The sequence below is a fragment of the Equus asinus genome, chromosome 14 (assembly GCF_041296235.1).
Source record: "Equus asinus isolate D_3611 breed Donkey chromosome 14, EquAss-T2T_v2, whole genome shotgun sequence".
NCBI lineage: Eukaryota > Metazoa > Chordata > Mammalia > Perissodactyla > Equidae > Equus > Equus asinus.
This window is the reverse complement of record NC_091803.1, coordinates 47,193,417-47,219,467: the sequence shown is the minus strand read 5'-3', so window position 1 is coordinate 47,219,467 and position 26,051 is coordinate 47,193,417. Positions and strand designations below refer to the sequence as shown.

General features: G+C 52.4%; 1 protein-coding gene across 22 annotated transcripts; it reads right to left on the bottom strand.

Annotated features, from left to right (window-relative positions):
• Nucleotides 1-106: 106 nt before the first annotated feature.
• SRRM2 (serine/arginine repetitive matrix 2) lies at nt 107-18,372 on the bottom strand. Of its 22 annotated transcripts, XM_070485163.1 has the most exons (17): nt 18,090-18,357; nt 14,604-14,875; nt 13,623-13,730; nt 13,267-13,431; nt 13,020-13,097; nt 12,523-12,585; nt 12,400-12,432; nt 12,138-12,188; nt 11,874-11,966; nt 11,032-11,230; nt 3,201-9,922; nt 2,865-2,959; nt 2,189-2,476; nt 1,234-1,624; nt 996-1,109; nt 743-850; nt 107-652 (listed from the first exon to the last, which is right to left on the bottom strand). In XM_070485163.1, the coding sequence occupies exons 2-12, from the start codon at nt 14,843-14,845 to the stop codon at nt 2,947-2,949; spliced, it is 7,767 nt and encodes a 2,588-aa protein (XP_070341264.1). In that variant the 5' UTR covers nt 14,846-14,875; nt 18,090-18,357; the 3' UTR covers nt 107-652; nt 743-850; nt 996-1,109; nt 1,234-1,624; nt 2,189-2,476; nt 2,865-2,946. The 22 variants fall into 22 exon arrangements, with proteins under 22 accessions (XP_070341264.1, XP_070341265.1, XP_070341263.1 ...); XM_070485164.1 differs by lacking the exon at nt 2,865-2,959 and adding an exon at nt 11,524-11,788 and having other exon boundaries at nt 996-1,624; XM_070485162.1 differs by lacking the exon at nt 1,234-1,624.
• Between the last annotated feature and the right edge of the window lie 7,679 nt (nt 18,373-26,051).

Here is a 26,051-nt window from a genome sequence, read left to right as displayed (position 1 = left end):
CCCACACAGGTCCTCCAAGGCCTGCACAGTGCGCTCCTTGGGGGATGCAGCCAGCATAGAAGAGCAGCTCCTCCCCCGACCCCTAATGAACAGTCTCCAGACTCAATTCCTGCATTTCTCATTTTTATTTGACAGAAAAAGTTGCTCTTGCTGTACAGATTTTAAAAAACCAAAATGCCTTTAAGAAACGTGAAGAAAAGTTGGGGGGAGGGGGCCACAACCTCACTGGGGGGCAGTAGGGGCCAACTAATTTCAACTCCTGCCCCTTCCAAAACACCTCACCCAAGTCCCAAACCATCATCCCCCCCAGGAATTTGGGGATAAAAGGGGGACAACGTCTCCCAGGCCCTTTCTGACTCAAGACGGGGGCATCCTGAAGTATCCTCCCCTCCCAAAACTCCCATTCTCATACCCACCCACCCCAAACCCCCCAAAACATGTGAACCAGGAAAAACTCACAGAGATTAACATTTCACAGGAACAAAGAAAAAAACGAGGGGGGAGGGAGTCTTCCCCCAAAGATGCTGCCAGGGTTGGGGTGGGGGGGGCACACAAGGACCCCCTCCTACGCCTGTTGGGGAGAAAAGGAGCACTCCCTGTGGCTCCAGAACTGGGGGTATGGTGGAATTCCCCAAAAAAGATTCACGGAGACCTGCAACAGAGAAGATGGCAATCAATGCACAGGCCCAGCCAGCCCTGGAGCTCTCAGGAGACCCAGGCATGGAGTGAGGACGACACTCACCTGGAGGAGCGGTGCCGCACGGGGCGGGGGCTAGGTGTCTCCCTCCTGCGCTTGTGGCCTGGGGAGCGGCTATCCCCACGCTGGCCTCTCCGGGAACCCCGCTCACTGCTGCTGCAACACAGGACATACATTAGATGACACAGAACACCACCAACCTCTGGCACCTTTGAGCCTGAGAAGTTTTCCTAATAAATCAGTGGTGAGCTAACTGGACTGGCTATTGGCAAAAGGAAAGCAACACCCACTGCCCTACCTCTGCTGGTCCCGTGGTGAGGGCTGGGGCGAGGTGCGGCGGCGCTCCGCAGGCGAGTAGCTGAGGGACCGGGAGTCCCGGAGGGAGTCTATTGGCTTCCGGGGGCTGCGGGACCTGGGGAGCAGAGTAGGCCCCCATAGCGCCACACCCTTCCAAACCCACCAGCCAGCACTCAGGACCACCCACCCAGGTCCTGACCACCAAACCTCATACCACACGGGGCCAGCCTCAGACCCACCTTTGTCTGCTCACTCACCCATCCGCCCGCACATCATCCACCGAGTGCCCCAGTGGGCAGGGCACGGGGTGCAGCGGGGGACGCAAAGATAAAGACAGTCCCTGCCCTTGGAGGGACTCAGTCTGGTGGTGAAGGAAGGCCAAGGGAGGCTCACTTGGCCCCATGTGTGGGAAGCAGCCCCGCAGGGACTGATGTACATGGGTCTCGGGACCCAGGGGAAGGGGACATGGGGCAAGGAAGGGAAGGGGCAGGGTAGTCTTCTCGAAGGTGCTGTTTGAGCGGAGTCTTGCAGAACGAGGAGTTCACCAGGCGGACAAGGGAATTCCAGGCAGAAGGAACAGCATGTCCAAAGGCATGGGGTTCTCCTTAGACTGCAAGGCGCTGGGTGTGGCTGGAGCACAGGGCATGTGTGGGGGCGGGCAGGAGAGGAGAACACAGGGCAGGCAAGGCCAGTTGGTGAAGAGCCTCACACGCCATTCCCGCAGAGGTGGGGCTTTATCCTGCAGGCCACAGGGCGTCCCGGAAGGATTTGTGGAGTGGAGGGAAGTAACCAGATGTACGTTTTAGAAAGATCCCTCTGGCTACGTGTGGAAGAGAATGGCGTGGAGGCAGGGAGACAGGGAAGAGGCTGTGGACAGAGTCGGGAGAAGATGACGGTGGCCAGACCAGAGCCCTGGCAGTAGCAACGGGGAAACTTAAAAGCTAGACTCCCTGGGACCAGGCTGCATGTCAGGGCAGGGAGAGGAAAGAACCTAGGACTCCCTAGTTCTGGCTTGAGCACCCAAATGGATGGTGCAGCCCTTTACCAGAACAGGGCACCAGAGTAGGTGGGGAGAGGAGCACCCAACTGCTCCCATACAACCAGACACCACAGTCCATGTGAAACACCCCAGCAGGGATCTCACACCCCAGGGTCACACCCCACCCCTTCCATCTCAAGCAAGGCAGCACTCACCTCTGCTCGCCAGGGGGTGGCTTCTTGGGGCTTGCAGGTTTGGGCAAGGCCTGAGGGCCAGGCTTAGCAGGGGAGGGGGATGAGGAAGTAGAAGAGGAAGAGGAGGAGGAGGAGGAAGAAGAGGAAGAGGAGGAGGAGGAAGAGGAGGACGAGGAAGAGGAGGACGAGGAGGAAGAGGAGGAGCTGGAACTGGAGCTGCTAGAGCGTCTCTTCCGTTTGGCTGGGGTAGGCTCCTGAGGACGTCCCTCTCGAACAGCCTCCTTTGGGGCTGGAGCAGGGCTGGGGACCCTGTGGGAGAAGAGGAGTGTCACAAGGAGACAAGGTGCCCCAGCCCCAACCCTACCTTCCTTGGCCTGGAGGAACGGCAGTGGGGGAGGGGTGTCTGAGAAAGGCCCTGGGAGCTCTCCAAGCCGAGAGCCAGTGAGCGCATTCTCTGGAGAGCAGTGGGCCCGAGCTGACCCAACCTCTGCTAACACAAGCAACAGGCTGGGGCCCGCAGCACAAGGGATCAAGGCTAAACCTCAAGAATGTCCCTGATGGAGGAATAAGGCCCCTGGGCTCAGGTGCTGGGTGGTCTCCTTCCTCGGAGAGCCACAGCTTGGGGAGGCCCCTGTGTGTGCAGGTTGGCTGGGGGAGGGGCCGTCCTGCCTGGAGGCAGGGAGAGGGATGGGATGACCTCTGAAGATCCTTCCAGCCCAGGGAGTTCCTCTTGAGGTCTAACTGCCATCCCTCCTGCTGTAAAATTAAGTCCATTTCCTCTAGTTCTGTCCTCTGTAGAGACGGAAAACTTATCATTATCCTCTAGAGAATTAACCTTTGGAGACTTTTATCTGTCCCATTCCTCCCCCCTTTGCCCCCACCCCAGCATTCTCTTCTACCCCCAGCTTAACGGTCAAGGTCCCCATACCTCTTCAAAGAGCCAAGAACCTTTGGATAGGGCTTCTCCCTCCCCACTCCCCACCCATCCCAAAACCTTCCCCGTAGAAGAGTTCTAAAAATCAAGCCCTCTCACCTCTTCAGTGCTACCTCAGGTTGAGTGGGAAGGCTAGAGCCCTCCGAGTCGCTAGAACTTGAGCCAGAGGAGGAGGAAGAGGATGACGACGACGATGATGATGAAGAGGAGGAGCTGGAGGACGAGGAGGAGGAGGAACTCCGCCGCTCCTTTGCCGGCTGCAGGGCGGCCAATGCAGAAGGCTGCTGGGCCCCCGTAGAGGCAGGTGGTTCCCCATCCTCAGGGTGGGACACCCCAGGGACAGGGCCAGAGAGTATGCTGTTGTGGTCACCAGCAGAAGATGTGGTCTTTGCCACTACCCCAGAGGAAAGGGACTGAGACCCTGCTACAGGGGTGGTCTGGGCAAGCACAGATCGGGATTGGTCAGAAAAAGTAGATGGCACAGGGGACCTAGGTCGATCCTGAGCTGGAGGAAGAACAGACTGTGAGGGAGCCTGTACCATTCTAGAGGCAGGAGAGGGAGCCCGCTCAGAAGTCATTCTAGATTGGCTCGGGGCAGATGGTGGGGTTCTAGAGCCTGGGCCACCTGGTGGGGTTCTGGACCTGGCTCTGTCAAGAAGCGGTGGTGAGGTTCTGCCACTAACACGCTCGTAGGCAGAAAGGGGCACCCTGGGGCTGGTGAGGTTTGCACCAGACAAGGCTGGAGCCATTCTAGCACTGGTGAGGCTTGCAGGGGCCAAAGCTGGAGGGGTTCTCGAGCTGGCAATATTCACAGGAGCCGTGGCATGCGCAGATCTAGGACCCACCAGGTTTGCAGGGGCTGGAGCCTGGGGTGTTCTGGAACTGGAGGGATAGTTTCCAGGAGTTGGGGGTGTGCCAGAGCCCGTAAGACTCAAAGCTGCCAAAGCAGCTGGGGTTCTGGCTCCTGCCAGGTTCACAGCTGGGGCCGTGGGGGTGCGAGGGTCAGCAAGGTTCACAGCTGAAGGTGCCACTGCTGTTCTGGGACTAGCCAAGTTCATGGCTGCTGCTGCAGCTGGTGCTCTCGAGTCAGCCAGGTTCACTGCTGTTGGCATGGCAGGTGTCCTGGCACCAGCCAGGTTCATGGCTGCTGCAGAGGCTGCAGGAATCCTGCTGGCAAGGCTGGCAGCTGGAGCTGTTCTGAGACTCATGAGAGGCACTGGAGCTGGAACCTGGGACATTCTTGCAGCAAGGCCAGCAGCAGACATAGATGGAGGAGGCCTAGCGGTGCCGAGACTGATAGCTGTCAGGGCAAGTGCGATTCTAGACTGAGCATGATTTTCTGGTACAGATGTTCTCGGGTGATCAGGAATTCGGGGACCTGGACCATCCATCATGGAGCCACCAGCTTGCTGCAGGACAGACATAGGTGTTCTAGAGCTGCCAAGGGGTTCAAGCATTCCAGGTGATCTACAGCGGTCGAGAGGAGTTGGTGACATGCTAGGACGACTGAAGCAGCTCATTCTGGAGCTATTGAGTGCTACTGGAGGTGTGCGAGAACCAGAATGATTCCTTGTTGTTGGAGGAGTAGCAGAACGTGAGCGGTCAGAACTACTTCCTGATGCAGAACGCCTGCGGATGGCTGGAGGAGATCTTGTTAAGGACCGTTTGCCCCGTGTTGTTCGCGGAGTACGGGACCTAGAACGGCGGCGGATAGCAAGTGGTGAGCGACTTCGAGAACGTTTGCGTGGCAACAGTGGGGTTCGAGACCTAGAACGGCGCCGAATAGCTGGAGGTGTTCGAGACCTAGATCGGCGGCGTGTCACTGGAGAGGTTCGAGAGCGGGACCTCCTTCGTGTTACCGGAGACGTGCGAGATCGAGACCTCCTACGGGTAACTGGGGATGTTCTAGATCTCGATCTTCTGCGAGTTATAGGTGAGGTTCTGCTTCGAGATCGCCTCCTGGTTACTGGTGGAGTCCTAGATCTGGACCTTCTGCGAGTCACCGGTGGAGTTCTAGAACGGGAACGCCGGCGAGTTGGTGTTCTGGATCTTGACCGACGGCGGGTTACCAGTGGTGTTCTGGACCTGGATCGCCTTCGACTCACTGGTGATGCTCTTGATCGAGATCTTCGTCGTGTCACTGATGTCCTAGACCTTGATCGTCTCCTACTGACTGGTGAAGTTCTAGACCTTGACCTACGTCGACTAACCAGGGGTGTCCTGGACCTAGATCGCCGGTGAGTGGCTGGAGAAGCCCGAGACCTGGAGCGTTTCCATGGGGCTGGTGATGTACGTGAGCGGGAACGCTTCCGACTGGTTGGGGGTGTCCGAGAACGGCCTCTTCGGCGTCGAGAAGAGGTTCTCGAACTCTCTTGCCGGGCAGGAGACCTTGAATGGTAACCAGAGCCTCCTCTCCTGCGACGAGTAACCCGAGACCTTGACCGGCTCCGCTGTCTTCTCCTAGATGTCGACTGAGAAGATCCAGACCTATCTCGACGTCGGGTTGTTCTTGTTTTCTCTCTCCTTGAGCGGGACCGAGACCTCTGGAGCCCACGAGGCTTTGGTGAAGGAGAACGACCTCTCCTTGAAGTTGTCTTAGTGCGTGGAGATGAAGCTGAACGCCGTCGACGTGAGGATCTTGACTTTTCAGCTGGCTCTGGGGAAGACACCGAGGGACTTCTTCGGCGTCTTGGGGGAGTTCTAGAACGGGTCTCTGGTGAGGATGACGCAGAGCGGCTTCTACGGGAGAGTCTGGCCTTCCTAGTCAACTCAGGAGATGACCGAGAACTGCGACGGCGAGGTGGAGTGCGAGACTTGATCTTCGGCTCTGGTGATGACCTAGAGCTTCTTCTAGCAGTTCTAGATTTGGGGGGGTGTTCTGGAGAGGACTCAGAACTGCTGCTTCCTTCAGGAGAAGGGCCTCTGCCCTTGCTTGATGAACCTGATCTGCTTCGTCTGGGAAGGGCCCGAGGAGCTGGAGCCTTGGGTTCAGGAGAAGAATCAGAACCACTCTGTGCCCTGAGTGCAGCTCTGGGCTTATCTTTAACTTCAGGGGATGAGCCAGATCTACTACGCCGAGGAGAAGGTCGGGATTTGCTGTCGACCTCTGGAGATGATCCAGAGCAACTCCTCTGTCTAAGTGGCATTCGTGTCTTCGCTTTAGAATCTGGAGAAGAGTCAGATTCGCTTCTTTCCTGAGGGGATGCACTGGGTTTCCCATCAAGTTCTTGGGAAGATCCAGACCGACTTCTCTGCCCAAGAGGAGTCCTAGCCACAGCCTTCTGTTCAACTGATGATTCTGACCCACTTCTTTCTCTCTGAGGAGTAAGACACTTGTTGTTGAGCTCCAAGGATGATGGAGAACGACTCCCTGGCCTAGGAGTCTGAGGCAAAGCTTTTGGTTCTGGAGAAGAATCACATTCGCTTCTCCCCCTGGATGGTGTTCTAGGTATATCTTTCATTCCAGGAGAGGACCCAGATAAGCTGTGCCTTGAGGGAGTCCCAGATCCATCTCTAAGTCCTGGGGAAGACCCAGACCTGCTTCTCCTTGAGGGAGTTCTGGGTAAACCATCTTTCAGTTCAGGAGAAGATGTAGAACTACTTCTTTCCCTCGAGGGTGTTCGAGGTATAGCCTCAAGTACCGGTGAAGAGACACTCTGATTTGAAGACATTCCTGCTTTTTCTACTGCATCTGGGGATAAATCAGAACTGCTGCGCCTGGAAGATCTCGTCGATTGTTCTTTCACGTCTAAAGATGGATCTGTCTCCAACTGATTAGAAAAAGGTCCATTCAAATCTTCTTTAACCTCAGGAGTAAATCCAGTATTCATTTCTGTAACAGGACCTGAATTTCTAAATTCTAAAGGCGATCCAAAGCTATTCTCCCTGGGAGGGGAGTTAGATAGTTCTTTATGTTCTGGAGAGAAATGGGGCCCACTCCAAGTTGAGGCCACTACAGGGACTTCTGCTTCCAAAGAAACCTGTGACTGGCTTTGGTCAAGAGTCAAAGACATAACAGGCCTTTCTTCTATCTCAGGAGATGATTCAAAATTATTTCCAGCTATTTCTTTATGTTTTGGAGACAAATGGGGCAAAAGCTGGTTTGAAGATTCTTCAGATTTATCTACCACCTCCATTAATTCCTCACCTTGGTTCGGGTGAGGTAATGCACTACTCTGGTCTTTTGTATCTAGAGATGACCCAACACCACCTCTTTCCCTTGATGGGGTTCTGGGTGTGTCTTTGAGGACTGCTGAGGACTCAGGCCTATCCTGCGCTGGAGGACTCAATTTGTCTCTTGGTCTAGGAGATGGTGCAGTAACATCCTCCTGAAGGAGTAAGCCCGTTTTCTCTTTTGATTCAGGAAAAGGCTCCAATCTACTCTGCCCCAGAAAAGATTTAGAGTCCATTGCAGGATATGGGGAAGAGTCAGACTGGGACCTGCTCTGCTCAGGAGACATGGCAGATTTCAGCCTAGGACTTGACAACAATTCACTTCTATCTTGTCTTGCTGGAGATCTGGGTGCCAGCTCAGCGACTGGAGATGATGACCCGGACTGGCCACCCTTAGGAGATGTTTGAGATTTGCTCTGCAGAGATGGAGACGCAGAGTGATTCTGCCTCATTTCTGGACTTGAAGTATCAGATCTGGGGTCTGGTGAAGTCTGAAATTGTCCTTTCTGTTGCAGAAATGAGGAGCCGAAATAGCCCTCTCCTGGTGGTGCACTAGACTTTACTCCCGGGCAGAGGGAGAAGGACCCAGAACAACTTTGCGCTAGTGAGTCTTTAGACTTCTCTTGGGAACACGGTGACTTTGATCCAGAAAGAACGTGCCCTGGTGGAGTTTGGGGCTTGATGTTGGGGCATGGCGAAGTAGACCCTGAGTGACTTTGTCTTGGTGGTGTTCCAGGTTTCACTTTGGTATCTGGTGAGGAGGACCTAGAATGGCTGTGTCTTTGCAATGATCTAGAGTCCACCTTGGAGCAGGGAGACTCTGATCTGCTTTGCCTTGGAGGTGTTTTAGATGTCACTCTACTAGGACTTGGAGAAGAGGAACCAGAATGGCTTTGTGTTGGTGATGTTATCGCCTTCACTTTGGGTTGTGGAGATGATGACCCAGATCGGCTCCGTCTTAGAGGTGTACTAGATTTCACTCTAGGAGGAGAAGACCCTGAGCAGCTGTGTCTGGAAGGTGTCCTAGATTTTACCTCAGGATCAGGTGATGATTCCGAACGGCTCCGTCTTGGTGGTGTTGCAGACTGCTCATTTGCCTGGGGACTTGTTACAGACCCTTGCCTTGGTGGTGTTCCAGATTTCACTTGAGGTTGAGGAGATAAACTGGAACGATTTTGTTGTGATGGTGTTTTTGATTTCTGATTAGGAGATAAAGAAGAACGAGAGTGACTTCGCCTTGGTGGTGTTCTAGATTTAGCTTTAGGTTGGGATGATCCAGAGCGACTGCGCCTTGGTGGAGTCTGAGACTTCTGTTTAGGGCATGGAGAAGACCCTGAAAGGCTTCGCCTCAAAGACAAGCGAGATTTTGTTTTGGACCGTGGTGAAGAGAGAGACCTGCTCCGCCTTGAAGAAACATGAGATTTTTTCATTTCTGGGCTTGAGTTGGACCTGCTCCTTCTCTGTGATGTTCTGGATTTGTTCTTCCACTCTGATGATGAGCCAGACCTGCCTCTTCTTTGTGGTGTTCTGGAGTGAGATCGTCCCCGTCTAACTAGACTTCTACTACGGGATCTTCCTCGTCTTGCTGGTGTCCTAGACCGAGATCTCCCTCTCCTGGCGGGCGTTCTAGAGCGCGATCTACCACTTCGCCTACCTGGGGTTCTAGAGCGCGATCGACCACTTCGCCTAGCTGGGGTTCTAGAGCGTGACCTGCCACTTCGTCTAGCTGGGGTTCGAGAACGTGACCTACCGCTTCTCCTGGCTGGCGACCTACTACGAGACCTCCGTCGCACTGGCGAGCGGGTCCTAGATCTGCGCCTAGCAGGCGTTCTAGACCGCGATCTGCCCCTCCGGGCTGGTGTTCTAGATCGAGACCTACGCCTGGTGGGTGTTCTGGATCGTGATCTCCGCCTGGCAGGTGTTCTGGAACGAGACCTGCCCCGCCGAGCTGGCGTTCTAGAACGAGATCTGCCCCTAGTAGCTGAGGATCTAGAGTGTGACCTGCCTCGCCTTGCTGATCTAGATCTGCCTCTTCTCTGGTTATTTCTACTCCTGGACCAGCCCAGTCGCTGAGGAGACCTGGAGCGGCCACGTCGCTGGGGACTTCTAGATCGCCCCCACCTCTGTGCAGACCGGGACCTACACCACTGAGGGGACCGGGACCGAGAATGACCTCTCTTAGTAGGGGTTCGAGACCGAGAACGCCCCCGCTTGGTGGTGGCAGGGCTACAGGACCTCCCCACCCCATGAGAAGGAGTATGAGAATGTGATTTATCCCGCTTTGCTCGGCCATGCGAGCGACTCTTGGATGCGGGAGAAGAAGAAATCTCCCGACGGGACCCAGGAGCTGGTGCGGGTTTAGGACTTTCAGGGGAAGAGCTAGCATGCCGAGAAACTTTGGTAGGTTGAGGGGATGGTGGGCAGCTCTCTGAAGACGACTGAGGAGGTTTCTCAGGAGACTTAGGTGGTGAACGGCCCTGGGTTGGGGAAGCCTCAGATGGGGGGTTCACTGGCTCCTGACTTAAGGGGGTTGTTGCAAGGGGTTGTGGGGAGCCGCCATGCTGCTCAGCAAGGAGCAGAGTGGGAGCAGGTGGTTCTGGGCCTGTGCTGCTCCTTTCCGGAGAGGGACTAGGTTGAACTGCAGATTTCTAAGAGTGGAAAAGAGAGTAGGGATATGTAAGCACCAAAACTTCCTATCGCCCAAAGATCCCAACACCTTTTCCAATCAAACTTTTCCTCCACACACCCCATTATACCAACTGGTCCTTTTCCTTACCACAGGCATTCACATTCATTCAATATAAAGAAATCATATAACAAAAAATAGTGGGGAAAACATGAAGATATGGATAGTCTGTGACCTCAAGAGTCTCATAATCCAGAGAAAAAAACAGAATGCAAACAACTAGTGGACCACATTTTACAACACATAACCATTACAAAATGCTGTGACAACATAAAGGTGTTTTTAAATGGAAAGATAAAGCAATTTCCCAAAGTGGGTAGCATCTGACTTCACCCATGAAAAATAACTATAATATAGTAAAACAACAAAGATAAAGGTTTGAGGACAAGATTTATATAAATAAGAAAGACTAAAACGAAGTACAGGAAAAAGACAGAAAAGAAGACCAAGTTACATAAGCCTTAGATGAGTCAAGAGCAACAGGAAGTAAATTAAATTTCTGAAGTGATCCAACTTATATTTTGAAAAGTTAACTCTGGATGACATGGCAAATGGACAGGAGCACCAGGAATTTAGCAAGAGTAATTAAAATATACCGTAATAACTGAAACAAGAAAACATGATTAGGACTTGATTTAGAATAGCAAGTATAAAAGAAGAGGTATGGAAAAGACCATTTCAACGTAGTGTTTCCAGACTGCAGGCAGCAACCCAATAGGCTGAAAAATTTTAGTGAGCCACAACCAGCATTTAATGAAAGAAAGGAGAGGAATCAATAAATAGTAAGGCTATTTATAGTTTGAAGAAACACCTGTTCAAGTTTTATGTATGTGTACAAATAGGATAATGATGTAACACCTATTAATATCCAGTGAAGTTTGAAAGCCACAATTCTGAAGGATTTGTAGATAGGAAAGAGAACTTTGATAAATACCTGAAAAACGAACGCAGAAAAAAACAACTGAATACATTTCTCTTTAATAAGCTCTTACTTCTCTCCTCCGCTTCAAACACCTATCCTCAAACCTACAGCTTTATCACCCAATGAACATCCATTAACTCAGAACATACCTCCTTGATGTCTTTATCCTTGTCTTCATAAGGGCTGCTAGGATGCTTTGTAGAGGGCTCTGGGCTGCTAGGCTGCCCTGTGTTGGTGGTACCTGGTTCCTTGGAAGGTACATCTCCCTCCCCTCGATGCCCTGAGGCAGGAGAAGGACTTCGCCCAGTCAAGGTAGTTGTATGGGTTTTAGCTGCAGCACTTCGAGACCTAAGGGAGGTAATTGAGGACGGGGAAGAGGAAGGAAATCAGCTCAGGGGAGAACAGAAAACCCCCTCCCCAGCTCCCATCCACCTTTCCTGACTACAACCCTCTTCCAAAAAGCCTTCTCTTATTTACAAGACTCAAATCACTCATATTGAAAATCAAGCCCAGTTCACTCTGGTCCTTCTCTTCTCAACAATCCCAAAAAATGTTCTCCCTTTACCCCTTTATTCACCTCCCCCAATCCTCCCCAAACCCTCCACCCAGCCCACTCCCTACCCACTTCATTCACAACTCACCTCTGAGCCCACCTCCTTCAGGAAGCCTTCCCCGATTAAGGAAGCCAGGGTAAGGATTCCTTCCTCCCCCAGACACCACGAACAAACCACCACCCCCCCTATTCTGGCAGTCCATATACATCAGAACAAAACAAAAAATAACAAAATAAACAAAAACAAAACAAAAAAAGAGAAGGGGAAATGTATATGTCTGTCCATCCTGTTGCTTTAGCCTGTCAGCTCCTAGAGGGCAGGGACCGTGTCTTCCGAATGGTCTGTGCAGCGCCTAGCACACCGTGGGCGCTCAATAAATATTAAATTGATTAACCCGCAAGTCCCTCTCCCTCCCTTCCTCCTGGACCCCCCCTTACCGACTACGGGAAGTATCAGAAGAGGAAGCAGAGTCAGCAGAAGTTGAACGGTGGGCCCGGCGACTCTTGGGTGCTGGTGTTGTACTTCGAGACCTGAAGGAAGACCACCACCACAGCTCAGGGTGCTGTCACACCTGTACTGGATTACCCTCATCCATGCTTCAACCATTTACAGGGACATTGCTGATTCTACCCTATTCCCCTACGTGCCATTCATCTACTTGGCTCAGCAAATTTCGCTCCAATTCACACAAGTTCACTCACCGCTTCCGCTTCTTGTCCTTAGATTTACGCTTGCTCTTTGGAGTGGGAGACCTGGGAAATAAAGCAAGACTATTAAAAATAATTATAATTTTTTTTAAAAAAGTGAAAAGAATTGATAACTGACAACACAACATCAAGGAAGTGAGCTTTGCTCCAAGAAAAAGAACCCCCTCCTCCTCTCTCAGAGAGCAAGCAAGGCCATCAAGCAATGGTTCACCACTCCATGTCCAACTATGTCCCCTACGCCCTAAAGAGCTCTTACCTATGCTTCCGTTTCTTGGATTCAGACTCTGACCTGTTGGGGAAAAAACATAAAACATAAACCAATACCTATGCCTGGATTCATCAAGCCTCCCCAATCACTCCAAGTACTCCCACCTCATACCTGTGCTTCTTCTTCTTAGAGCTCTTCTTCCTTTCTCGTCGAGGAGAGCTGCTCTCTGACCTGCTAGAAATGGGTTCAGAAACAAGGTCATTCTGCTTGGCTACTTCCCTGGCCCTCCCACTTACAATCCACCCCCAAAAAAGGCTTCTAAAGCACCAAACAACTCCAACAACACTGATGTCCCAGACCTAAGCCCAGGATTTATTTACTCTCCCAGAAGCACAGGTACCTCCTCCTTAAATCACAAACCTCAAAATTAAAAGGAAAATCCCAGAAATCCACAATGCTGCTAGCCAGTTCTTAATTGGCAGAGCTACAAAATTAAACCTTCCCCACTGAAGAAGCACACATTTATTCTCCTGGCTGAAACCAGAATGGTAACTCCCTCTTCCCTGACAACTCTCTCCTGCTTCCTAGAAGCATGAATTTTATTTCCAGAGAGACAGTATGACAGGGCTGGTCCTCTAGCTACTAGACTAACTTTCCAACTATCTTACCGTCCTCTGTCTTTCTTCTTTTTCTTCTTTTTTTGCTTTGGGGTTGGTGAGCGAGAACTGCTGGACTCCCGGACAAGGCTGGGTAAAGATGAAAAGAAAACGGAAGTGCTAAGACAAGTTTCCTTAGACATTTCACCTTGAGAGAACAAAATCTAAAGAATTTGGAAAGAGAGAGAGCACCAAAAAGATAGAGCTGAATGTTTAGAATTAGTAGAGAAACTGCGACTAGTTTCTTGGTCTTGTGTACCTGTAAGGTTTGGGAGGCTCGGGAGCTGGTTGTTTAGCTTCTCGAGCACGACGCTGAGGATCAAAAGAGCTGCCATCCACATAGGAATCACTGATGCCAAAGGCAGCACGGAGTCGTTCATTCTTCTTCTCATTCAATTCTGCCAACTGGTGAGTCTCAGTTACCCTAGAGGGAAAAAGGGCAACGGTCTGAAGGAGATAGAGAGCAAATGGCAGTCACATTGACACAATTGTAGGCAGGAACCAAACGGGCATGGGAAAAGGAAGAAAAGAGGAGGGAGAAAGTCCAAGGTAAAAACGACAGCAGAAGCAGCAGTACAGAGTCCAGAGGAACTCAAGGGACAGCAAAACACTCACGCTGGCCTCTGCCCTGGGGTCTCCTCCTTGCCCCCAGGGTTCACATCCTTCTCCAGCAACATGAGTCGAAAGGTCGCCACTTTTTCCTGAATTTGCTGTTCCTCGTACCTGAAGAATAAATCCCTTCCGGGTTAGAGCTTGACTAGACACTTTGCCCAGTCCAGGTTTACAGGTCCCTCATTCCCAGCAGTCCCTTCCCTTTCCATGCACACATAGAACTTTTCACTCACTGTCACCCAAAGGGCCCTTCTCTTAAACCCTCCCGATCTTTTCCTGTTGTCTTCCTTCCCTCCACTTACTACACCCTCTAGAACAGTGGATTTTAAACATGCTACACTCCAGGGGCCAAGAGAGAAAAGTTAAGCAGGCAGAGTTCTAGGTGCTCCTCCCCAACTTCAACAAGAACAGGTCTTTCATTTCCTGGGGTTTCAAAATCAGATGCATTGTATAAAAGGGGCGCCACTGCTGAAGTTTGAAAACCACTGCTCTAAAAGGTTTTCTGCCTGAATGCCCTCCTGCTCCAAAATTTCACTTCCCTAACCAACCCATGATCCCTTCTTATCCAGATATTATTCTAGTTCCTGTTTTCCTGCCTTTGCTACTTTCCAAGGCCTCAAGCCTTAAATTCATTTGTCTTCCTCTTCTCTACCAATGACAACACCTGTCAGCTTACCTCTCTCTTCTCTTATCTGGTCTCTGCTTTCCTACCTCTCCCTTAAAGCACATTTTTTGTTTCTCAATGGCCCCTCTCTTTCCCTAAGCGCCTCCGTCTAAATAATTCAGACTCCCTCACACAGTTTCCACATCTCCCACTTTGAACTGTCCTTTAACTCCTTTCAATCTGCTAGCTCCTTTACCTCCTCCCCTCCTACAACTCTTCTCCAGGCCTCTTTCAACCAGCCCTAAGCTCCTTACATCCCACATAACTCCCCCAATTCTGCACTCACTCAGTGCTTGGCTCTCCCCCAGCCCTCCCCTCACCCCTGCTCTTCCATCATCTCCTCCAGCTCGAGGCATCGCAGCTCCACGCGCCGCTTGCGCTCGTGGTCCAGGATGTCAGGATTAGGCCGCTTCACCAGGGCAGCCTCCAGGCGCCGCAGTTCCTCCTCTCCCTTGTAGTCAGGCCGCTCACCCCGGCGGCCCCGCACCAGGGACAGGTTGCGCTGGACGTAGCCGTTGGTGCCGCTGCCCCGGGGCGTCGGCAGCCCGATCCCGTTGTACATGGCCCCGTGCCCGGAGGGGCACCACCGCTCCTGAAGGGGAGCGGGGAGACACGGGTCAGGCCCCTGGCCCCAAACTAACCACTTACCACCACCCAAATCCCTGCTCAACTCCATCCTATTTCAACATGGACCTCCATCCTAACATCCTTTAGCTGCATAATCCTTCTGGTCTCTTAACAAAACCCCTTCCTCATCCTTCCCACACTGCTTTCTACCAAATCACAGCTCAGCTCTTCCCACTTTTTCCCCTCAATGTACAAGAGCTGTTCCTGCTTGCACCTAGATTTTCTTCTTTTTCCACCCCAAACAATGATTCTATTTCTCTCAAATTTCTCCACACAGTCCCTTTATTCTCCTTTGGCCCCAATATGCACAAGCAGGGTCTTCACCAACTACTCTAATTCCTAATCTCTAGCAACTGACCAAAGTCTCCAAACAGGGTACACGACAAACACCAAACAGATCTGTGGCACCTGAGGGCCTGCAGTCCAACTCTAAGGACTCTTAGAAGAACTAACCTAAGGATTTCAGACTACCGTGTTACGAATACAAACTGACTAAACAGCCCCTAAATATCCAAACAGATGGACCGACTGGTTCGTAAGATAAAACCTACAGTGTCCTGTGCAGCCTCACACCCAGACCAAAGGCCAGCGTGCACATCAGAAACACACATGAACCTTGGATACGTAATGCTCTTATACTTCCCCTCTCAGGGAAACGGCCACTTCCTCAGCTCCAAATATTTCTATCTCCTACCAACTACCCTGACTGACACCATATACCGTCAATTTCCTTCCCAATAAGATTTCCCACATGATTTGCAGCTCACCCAAGTCTCACTAGCTCCTGTTAGATATTATCTATTTTCAGCTCCATCCTCCAAACACATTAAACTAGTCTCCTATGTTGCAACTGTTCCCCTACCTTTTCTAAATTCCTTGCCCTAAACTTTATTCTTAAACTTATTAAAACCCCTCTTTTTCTATCTCACTTTCATTAACAAGCTGTCAGCTTTCCCTACCAGTCCCCTGTATCTCACATTTCCTAGTTTTCTTTTCCAGCCCTGCCTTATCCCTCTCACATTATCTCCACGCCTCCCATCAGGTTCTATCCTCTCAACCTGTCCCAACCCCAGCAGGACTATGAAGAGCCCTCAAGCCCCAGTTTTTCAGGTCAGATTTCTTGGCTACGCATACTCTATTCCTTTCTCCTATTTCTATTTTTCTACAACTCACCCTGTGCAAGACAGTTTCATAGTAAATGTGTGAGGAAAAACTACCCCAGGAAAAGACTCAAGGAACAAAATGGAGAAATTAGTGAAGGTACAGGGAATAGAGAATTGGCTAAAAGGGAAGGCTACATTTAAAAATATTCTACAATAAACATCATACAAATACATGAAAAAACATACTAAAGCCTACATATACGTGTGTGTGTACATACGTACAGAAATGTTGAATGGAAGGGAGATAGTTCAACTCTAGACCTCCCCCCACCCCACCCCCAAAAACCGAAAACAAAGATAACCATGCCCCAGTAGAGGAGTGACAGATGAGGCTAAATCTAGGAAAGGCCAAGTAGAAATGCATAAAGAAATGCAAAACTTCTTTACAGAACAAGAAATCAGTTTTATTTTCTAACCCTCACTTTCCTTTTCTCAAATACCAATCCTCCCGGTTCTAAACCTAGGTCCTTCCTTGCCTCTCTACCCCCACCTAATTTCAGCTTCCTTTGCAGAATGCTCCTGATCCACAATTCTACATTTTAACCATTCACCCACACTTCCATACCACCTCACACGAAAATCCTCCCACTCCCTAGGGAGGGAAAACCAGGAGCTGCTAAGCAAAGGGTATTAAGTCGCAAAGAATCGGAGAACTTTTAAGGAATGAGCCAAAAGGAAAAAAAAAAAGTAGCATCCAAGCCAGTGCTCAACACACACTAAAAGGAAGAGGAAGGACGAACCAAGGGGGTACATCGACAACACACACACTAATCACCAAAACCAGGTTAACTTTGCAAGACAGGGATTCTTAAACTGGGGTCCAGAGACTGAGTATGCAAAAGTTACCCAAGCTAAAGGCAAAAATTAAAAGCAAGCTGCAAAGGACGATAAAAGAGAATTTTTTTTCTGTTGGAGAATTATCAAGATGGTAAACTCAGGAAGACAGAAGAAAATCTTGAAATTTACTATCAGTCTACTGAAGAAAAGAAACACGTTAAAGGTGGGGGGAGGGGTGCGGGAAAACGGACAGAGGGAAGCACAGCGAGCTCAGCACTGGGCACTGTAGGCGCTGAGTGGACACCAGGAAACCCAGAAAGCTAATGCGAGCTCAGGAACGATCTAAGCCCACACATGGAAGAAGACAAAACGCAGAATTTTTGGTCCAGAAACCACCTTAGATAAGCGAAGAGTGGAAACCAAGGCTCAGAGTTGTGTGCCAAACAACGGCTGAAACAGAGTCCAGCGTTTTCTTCCCAGGGAAGGGCTCCAACAGCCTCCTCCCTCGTTTGAATACAACTTTTGGGAAGATGATGAAAAAGCGCAAAAAAAGGCGCACTCGGTCTGCCCTTACATACCTGGGCCGACTACGTAAACGTGTTTTGGGGAGGGTTTGGGGCCTTCTCTCCCTAACGCTCCGTGGCGAACAATAACGAGTCCGAACTCTCTCTCTCTCCGGGCCATTTAGTTCAGGGCCTTCTCCGCACGGCCGGGCCGCCAAGGCCTATTTTCGGCCTCGCGGGATGGGGGAGGGGGCTGCGCGACGCCCCGGCGTCTGGGAGGCTCCGGGCCGGGCCTCGGGCCCCAGAAGGGAAAGGAAGCCGGACGCTGGAGAGGCGCGGGGCACGGACCCGGGAGCAGACCCTGCCGCCGCCCCTCCCCGCCGAGAAAATGTCGGAAGGGGCAGCTGCCGAGGGCCGAGGGCCTCCTCGGCCGCACGCGTGGGGGAGGCGAGAAGCCGAGCCGCGCGCTCCCCCCGCCTCGCCGAGAGCGCGCGCGAGCCCGAGCGCAGTCGGCGGCGCGCGCCGTTGCCATGGGGGACGGGAAGGGGAGTAAAAGCCCGCGCGCGACAGGAACGCGGGGAGGGGGAGGGGAGGCAGGCCAGCGAGGGCGAGCGCGAGCTAGCGGCGGCGAGTGCGCGTGCGCGCGGCGGCCTGGGCCGTTCTCCGCGCGCTTTGGCCTCGAGCCGGGGCCGCCGCCCCTCCCCCACCAGGCTCGCGCGCTCCCTCACCCTCTCACCCGCCGCCGCCGCCGCCGCCTCCGCCTCCGCCCGCCGCCTCCGAGGGGGAGAGGTGCTGCCGCTACTGCTGCTGCCGCTCGAGCTCCCGAGTCCCTCGGGGCCTAGAGCCGCCGCCTCGCCTCGCCGGTCCGCCCGCCTCAGCCGACACCGACGCCTCTTCGCTTCCTCAGGGGCCGCAGCAGGCTCCGACTGCGCCACTCGCACCCCGCCTGGGCAGCGCCGCACGTCAGCACGACCAACTAAGCGCGTCAGCACGCCGCCGCGCGCATCGCAGGGCCCGCCGGGAACCGTAGTATGCCCAGTGGCCTTATGCGCAGGCGCCGAAATGACACCGGGAAGTGTAGTTTCTTAAGGCGCGATGGAGGTTCAACTTCGTTGACGAAGAACTACGACTCCCGTCGGCCAATGCGAGGAAGGGCTGGGTAGCGGACCAGAGGAGACAACGTATTCCGAGGGGTTTCCGCTGGGGGGGCGGAGCACAGGGCCTAGCGCCACAGCGAGGGACGGTGGAGCGCACATCGGTCTCCCGCCTTAGACGCAGAGCATTCCGGGAGTTGTAGTTGTAACGTGGCGCGGAACCCGTATGTAGCTTAGGCGCGCCCCCCCCCCCCCCCCCCCCGCCCCGGGGCGCGGCCGCCATTTTGTCTTCCCATGTTAGGAGGCGATGGCCTGCGACCAGACAGGCGACTGCTTCCATATGACCGCTGGCCTTTCCGGGGCGAGCCCGTGGCCGCGCCGCTCCAGGCCTTCCGCACCCGGGAGAAGCCCCCTGAGACCCCAGCCACCGGGCACCCTCGGAACCCAGACCCGCTTCAGGCCCAGGGCCTGGGGCAAAGGCCCAGCCAGGCTGTGTGGAGTTTGCAGCTTCCTCCTGCTGCGGACAGTGCTGCCCGGGCAGCTGCCCTGGGGGGTCATTTCCTATGACCCCTGGGTAAGGCGGCCCGGCGGCAACGCGATTCCTCCTGCAGAACCTGGGATGCGTTACACGTGGCAAGAGGGAAACGTTCCACACACCCTTGAATTTCTCACCCCCCTGAGAATGTCCCGTTTCTAAGTCCGTGTTTTTGAGCCCAAGGCTTGGCCTGATGACCCCCTGCCGGCCGCCAGGTGACACGTGACAGGCGTGGTGGCCTGAGGCTGAGGGGCTGTGTTTGATGTGGCTGCATTTTGTCCTTCCCCTGCCCGCCTGGAGGGTGAAGCCGCCTCGGGGCTGGTCCTGCCTTTGGACTTTGCTAGAAGCCCCTCTGGAGACACTCAGCCTTGGTCTTTCTGGGCCTGAGCTGGTATTTCTGAGGTTGAGAGTGTGGCGTGGTGGTTTCTTAAAGCCCCCCGCCACCACTGAGACCCTTTCCTGTCACCGACTTCCCACTGATACCCTTCCCTAGGTCTCCGGAATATTTTGTGCTAAATTCTGTAGGTGCATGCTCGCGCACCCCGTGGGGTAGGTGGTGGCCGCCTCATCCTCTGGGGACAACAGTGAATTCCCTTACATAGCCCCAGGGCAGCCTTCAAACTCGGGAAAGGAACGTTGGCACAATACTATGATCTACGGACCTTGTTGAGGTGTCAGTTTTCCGGTAGTATCCTTTGTAGCAAAAGAAGATTCAAAACCATGTGTGCCTTGCATTGTTCTCATGTCGTTTTTAGACCCTTAACCTGGAACAGTTCCTAATTCTTTGTAATTCGTGACATTGCCATTTTTGAAGACTACAGGCCATTGATTTTGCGGAGTGTCTCTCCATTTGGGTTTGTCTGATGTTTCGTCCTGTTTAGATTCAGGTTATATACTTTAGGCAGGAGGACTGTGGAGGTGATGCTCTGTCCTCGGTGCATAGCGTGAAGAGAGAGATGCTGCCCACTGGTGCCATTACTACCAACCTGACTTTGGTAAAGAAGAGGTCAACCAGGTTTCTCTGCTGTAAAAATTTCTAGTTTACCCTTAGTAGTTTTTAAAAAAAAGGATCTGGGGGAAATGTGTGGAGAAACCAAGTACACCATGGGTACTGGGTGTACTTATAGTCACTGTGCATCATTACTTCTAGGCCTTTTTGGAGGATAGAGCTGGGAAATGGACGAGATATACACATCCACGAGTTAACAGGGGCATCTCCAGTTCCAATCTGAGCTACAGGGGCCATTCTCTCCTTTCCCCTCTCAGCATTTGTAACTACATGCTCCAACTGTGAGGAACGTGGCTTCCATTTCGTCAGTATTTTTATTTATTTGCTCGATCCTGGAATTACAAGAAGTAGCTTCAGAATTGTTCATCCACACTTCTGCAAAAACAAACCAGAAAAAAACACACAAAAAAGCCTACCCGTTAGAGGTCAATATGTGTTTAGAGTTCTTTGTGTTTAGCCTCGGGTCATACGCTCGAAATACTATATTCAAAAGTTACTTGAGATAGTGGGTTTTATTTTTTCTCACCCTTCAGTGTGTTTATGTTATTCATTTGAGATATGCTTTGATTCATTTCTTTCAGCCTGGGACCCTGAGCCCCCCACAGTCCCCCCAGCATCTCTGTCCTGTAGGGTGGGCCTAGGTCACTGAAGTCACCCCACCCCACTCTTCTCCCATATAGAATCATGAAATACCGGTGGAAGTAGTGATCTCAGGACAGGTCACATTAGTGCTGACCTGTGGGCCTCGTTGTGTGTAAGCTGTCGCCAGTCTTCACTGCATTTCTGGTTGTCACAGGGGTCACCTGTTACCTCTTGAAACAGGTCACTGCAGGCCTGGGATTAGCACCTGGGAGGACCCGGGATGGCTGTGGGCACAGAGGTGGAGGATGCCCATGAGTATGAGCGAGGCCCGGGAATGGTTTGGGGGAGGCGCAGGTCAGGTCCAGAGAAGGCAGTGGGGCCCCTCCCAGCTGGCCACCCTCACGCTCCTCCTGTCGTCGGCTCTGGGCCCTCCTGACCCCTCTTCTCTTGCAGATGAAATGAAAGAGAACCACACACTATTGACAAGAATCCTCTCTAAGCCCCCAGCGGAAAGAGAGACCCCACCTTCCTGGGGATGAGAATGTCATGAGACAACATGCTATGCACAGTTGACATTTAGGGTATGAAGAAAGTCAAGTTTAAGGCAAAAAAAGAATTCGTTGAATGGCATTTATTGAGTGCCTACTGTGTGCCTGACTCATTTCCAGAACCCAACTCTGAATCCCAGGATTCTGGGTCCTCTGAGACCCAGCTCCAGTGCCTCCAGCCATGGGGCCTCCCTGCCCCTGACTGGCTCCCAGCTGGCCCTTCCCCGGGGCCACCTGGCCTGGGCCATCTCCCAGACCCCCGGATCCTCTTCTGGGTCCTCCATGACCTCAGGGCCTGGAAAAGGAAGGACAGCTCTGTGCCACCCCCGTTCCCCTTGCGGGCAGGCACCAGCACGTCCCACACCAGATATGTGGGATTCCCCACACCAAGCAATTAAGCAAGTCTCCAGTTCTCTCTGGACACCAAGGGGTTTCCTCAGATTTCACTCAGTTTGGACAAAACAGGAGTTACCGCAAACCCCGCAGGTTAAGGGCTCAGTCCCACAAGACTGCCCCCACTTCAGATGCCAATCACAGGTAGTGGATCCCCAAGTGACCCACAAAGGTCTGTCCAACATGGCTACAGATCAGGGGTTCCCATGACACCTCCATGGGTTCAATAATTTGCTAGAAGGGCTCACAAAACCCAAGAGATAGTTTACCTGCTAGATTACCGGTTTGTTACAAAGGATACGACTCAGGAACAGCCAGATGTGAGAGATGCACATGGACGGTGTGGAAAGGGGTGGGGAATTTCCAGGCCCTCTCTGGGGACACCACCCTCCCAGTGCCTCCCTGTTCACCAACCCCGATGCTCTAAGAGTCCTGGCGTTCAAGGATTTTTATGGTGGCTTCATCATGTAACCATGATCAATCATTAACTCAGGCTCCAGCCCCTCTACCCTCCCCAGAGGATGGGCTGAAAATTCCAAGTTTCTTATCAAGCCTCAGTCTATCTGGTGACCAGCCCCGACACAGGTGCCCACTCAGACTTGCCTCATTAGAACAAAAACACTCCTGTCACACAGGAAACTCCAAGGGATTTAGGAGCTCTCTGTCAGGAGCTGGGGTCAAAAACCAAATATTAGCACAAAAGGAGATCCTGGCAGCCCTATCGCTCAGGAAATTACAGGGGCTTTAGGGGCTGGGTGTGAGGAACCACAGGCGGAGACCCATCTATGTTTCTTCTTATGTCACACGACCTCATACCCCTAGCCTCTCAGCCTGGAAAACCAGCCTCTAGCCTGCTCACCAGGTGGGTCGCTGAGGTTTCTCTTCCTGCTGCCCTTGACCTGAAAGGGGGTGGTGGGACCTCCAGCAGGTATGAGGCCACCATCACTTCGCCTGGTGACCTCTTTTCCAGCCTTCACCACCTTTGTCATTTTCAGTTTAAAAGACCATCCAGTGCCCCCACCCCCCAAACACACACACACTGGCCTCAGCATAAGCCGACCCCTCCAGATGCAGACACAGCAAATCCAGCAGGTGTCTTACTGAGCTTTCTTCGCCTTCTGGGGAGGGGGTGACCTCCAGCCCCAGACTGGCAGCACTCTCCACTGTTCTGTCCCCTCTGCCTGGATGGACTACAGCGGATGGACTCTAGCAAAGGGGTCAGCCACCCCGCTTGCCTCGGACACTCAAAGGCAGGCAGAGGAAAAGGGAAGCTGACAGCGGAAAAGGGCTGCATGGAGCCCTGCCAGGTCACCTCTAGGCTGTGGTCCCAAACCAGGGCCGAGGGCTCTTCTAGAACACTCAGCACTCCCAGCAGCAATCAGCTGTAAGCATGAAAAAGAGAAGAATTGCATTCTTCTGACCCAGGTCCCTGCAGGGGTGGGGCAGTGTGGACAGGAGATGGAGGTAGAGGCCCTGCTGAGAGTGGGAGGCTCCCCGGGCCCCAGAGGATAGGCTGATTGTGCTTGGGGGACAGAGACCCGGCATCCAGCTACGGCTGCGGCCTGTGTCTCTCTGACCTTTCTTTCCATTGTTCATTGATGTTTCTGATGATACTACTGCACAGCCCGCATCCCTCTGGGGCCCTGAGGCAGCTGAGGGCCCTATGCTCCCAAAGCAAAGACTGACACTGGGCCTGCGGAACAGGGCTCCGAGGGGGCCCCGCTGCCTGGGTCCACTACCTCTCATCGCCCACGCACTGCCTCCCGGGCACTGCCCAACCGGCTCCCCCAGTGCTCCTCTCTGCTCCACTCCCCAGAGGCAAACCCACAATAAATGATCAGCCATGGCGATTCCAGGGCTGCTGGGCACCCCACAGGTCACAAAAGGAGTCTGCACAAACACAGCCATGGGACTAAGCAGCGTGCTCTGTCCTGCAGGGAGCTCTGTGGTGGCAACTGGCTGTCCCCTGTCCAAGCAGGGCGGGAACAAGCAGGCAGGCGCCTGGCAGTGGTGGGGAAGCCCTATAGCACCCATTCCCATCCCAGTGCTACACGTTACTGTGTGGCCTTAGCCACATTACTCAACTTCTCTGGGCCTGTGTGACGGAATCACAACACAGCTCCCTCAGGGCCGCCTTAACTGTCTCCCCACACTACTTGATGCCCCCATCCCGTCACCGTCACGCTACTGAGGCTCCGTCTCCCTCCCAGAATGTGCACTAGGGCAGGGGCAGAGTTTTGTGTCTATTTCCTTCTCTCCTCTGTCCTCAGTGCCTGGCCCAAGGCCAGTGCTCTATAAATATTAATAATGAGTGAATGAATGAATGAATGGATGCATGAGGGAGGTTAGAGTAGTTTCCTATTGCTGCCACAACAACTCACCACAAACGTAGTGGCTGAACACAACACAGATTTATTCTCTTGCAGTTCTGTGGCTGGAGGGAGGGAGGAATGCGGGATGATTGCTTACTGGGTACAGAGTTTCTCTTTGCGGTGGTGAAAAAGCTTTGGAAATAGAGAGTGAGGATTGAACAACATTGTGAATATAATTAGTGTGCTGAATCACACACTTAAAAGTGGTTAAAAAGGCAAAGTTTACATTATATATATTTTACCCCCAAAATGCATATTAGAGATCTTTCTGACACCAAATTGGGATTGGCATCATTTTTTCATGTCTTTAGCATCTTCTGTCTGCTGTATCATATTTGACCTAACAGCCCCTCCTGATGGCCATCTCATTTATCTCCAGTCATTTGCCATTACCCAAAGGCTGCAGGGAACATTCCGGAACACAACTTGCTGTGCACATGGAATATTCCTTTTGGACAGACTTGCACAACTGGGCCTCATATTTATCATACCTGTGGATGCTGCCAAATTGTCCCCCTCTGTATTGGGAGTGATTGTGTCCATTTCCTGCCCTCTCTGCAATTCTGGAAATCATTGAACTGTTTAATTCCCACCCATATGAGGGGCACTGACAGGTGCCCTGTGTCACATATCTCAACTCCCATGGCACTAAAGGGTTAACTCAGCAGGCCTGGCTTGTCCACACCCTGCACATTCTGAAGAAAGGACTGGTCCTGACTGGCTCCTGGGAGGAAACCCATAGCCCTTGGACTGTCCTGCCTGATAAGAAGGCCTGGGGCCTTGGGCCACACCAGAGAGTTCATTCTAACAGTGTGATTTCTGCTGGGGTCCATGGGCCACCTGGTATCAGCTAGACCTCTTGTGGGGGGGGGGGGTGCTCGACACTAAGTAACTAAAGTCAGCCACATAGGTGCTCCATGCCCATGTGACCAAACCCCAGTAAAACCGTGGTCACCAGGTAAGCTGCCCTGGCTGGCAATACTTCGTGTATGTTGTCACACAGCATTGCTGGGACAGTTAAGTCCTGTCCCTCTGCCTCCACTGGAGGGGACCGCTGGGAGCCTGCGCCTGGTCTCTCCTGGATCTGCCCTATGCCTTTTCCTTTGCTGATTCTAATCGCGTCATTTCACTGTAATAAACCATAACCATGACCAGAACAGCTTTTGTGAGTTCTGTGAATCCTTCTGCAAAATCATCACACTTGAGGGTGGTCTTGGGGACCCCCAAACAGTCATTTAGTCCTCACAGCAGCCCTCCGAGGGGGTACTATTAGCATCTCCAACTTATAGATGAAGAAATCAAGGCACAGAGCTATTGGGTAACTTGCTCAAAGTTGCACAGCTGGTAAGCCATGGAGCTGGCGTTTGAACCCAGGCAGTCTGGCTACAGAGGCCACACCCTGAACCACTGGCCAACATTCCCAGAGGGAATCTTGTGCTTTTAAGGTGTATTTTTCTCTTCACAAATGAAGTCAAGCATTTTTCCAATGTTTATCAGCCTTGAATTGGCCTTTTTCGGTGAGGTATCTGTTTCAGGTTCTTTTTCCATTTTCTGTTGAGGTGTTCACCATTTCCTTATTGATTTGTAGGAGTGTCTCATGACTGCAGCCACTTGGCTTTGGGTATTGAAACCTGCCACTTCACAGTTTAGTTGTGCAGTTCTCTGTTCTTGTCACAGTGGGGACTAGAAAACCACACGGGGTCTTTGGTCAGAAAGTTCTGGGGAGCAAAGAGATGTTTCCAAGCTGCCACTGGAGGAGGGAGCCTGCAGCAGCTGTGAGCTCAGCAAGGCCGAGGATGTGTCTATCTGTCTCATTTGCTGCTTACCCCCAGGGCCTAGAACGGTGCCTGGGAAAGAGCAGGTCTTAACAAACAGTTGTGGATGTTGAATGACTAAGTGATGTCATGAATGGCTAGAGGAACAAACAGAATGAGGGTACCTCTCCTGACAGGAAATGGCCCCCAGACACACAGTTAAGTGAAAGTCAGGGACAGAAGGAGCTTGGAGACTATGCTGATTTGTGTGAAAAGGAAACCAGGCAGAGAAAGGGGCTGGGAAGACACTAACTGGGGAAGGACGGCTTTCTGGGTACAGAGTTCCCTTTTTGGTGATGAAACAGGTTTGGAAATAGACAGTCGGGGTGGTCCCATTGCCCCTCAGGACAG

Coding starts and splice junctions, on each gene's coding strand:
- SRRM2 (XM_044746679.2), bottom strand. CDS start 14,845: ATGTACAACGGGATCGGGCTGCCGACGCCCCGGGGCAGCGGCACCAAC. Junction 13,098..13,266: donor GAGCCTCCCAAACCTTACAG/GTACACAAGACC, acceptor ATCTTTACCCAG/CCTTGTCCGGGAGTCCAGCA. Junction 11,967..12,137: donor AAGGACAAGAAGCGGAAGCG/GTGAGTGAACTT, acceptor GTCTTCCTTCAG/GTCTCGAAGTACAACACCAG.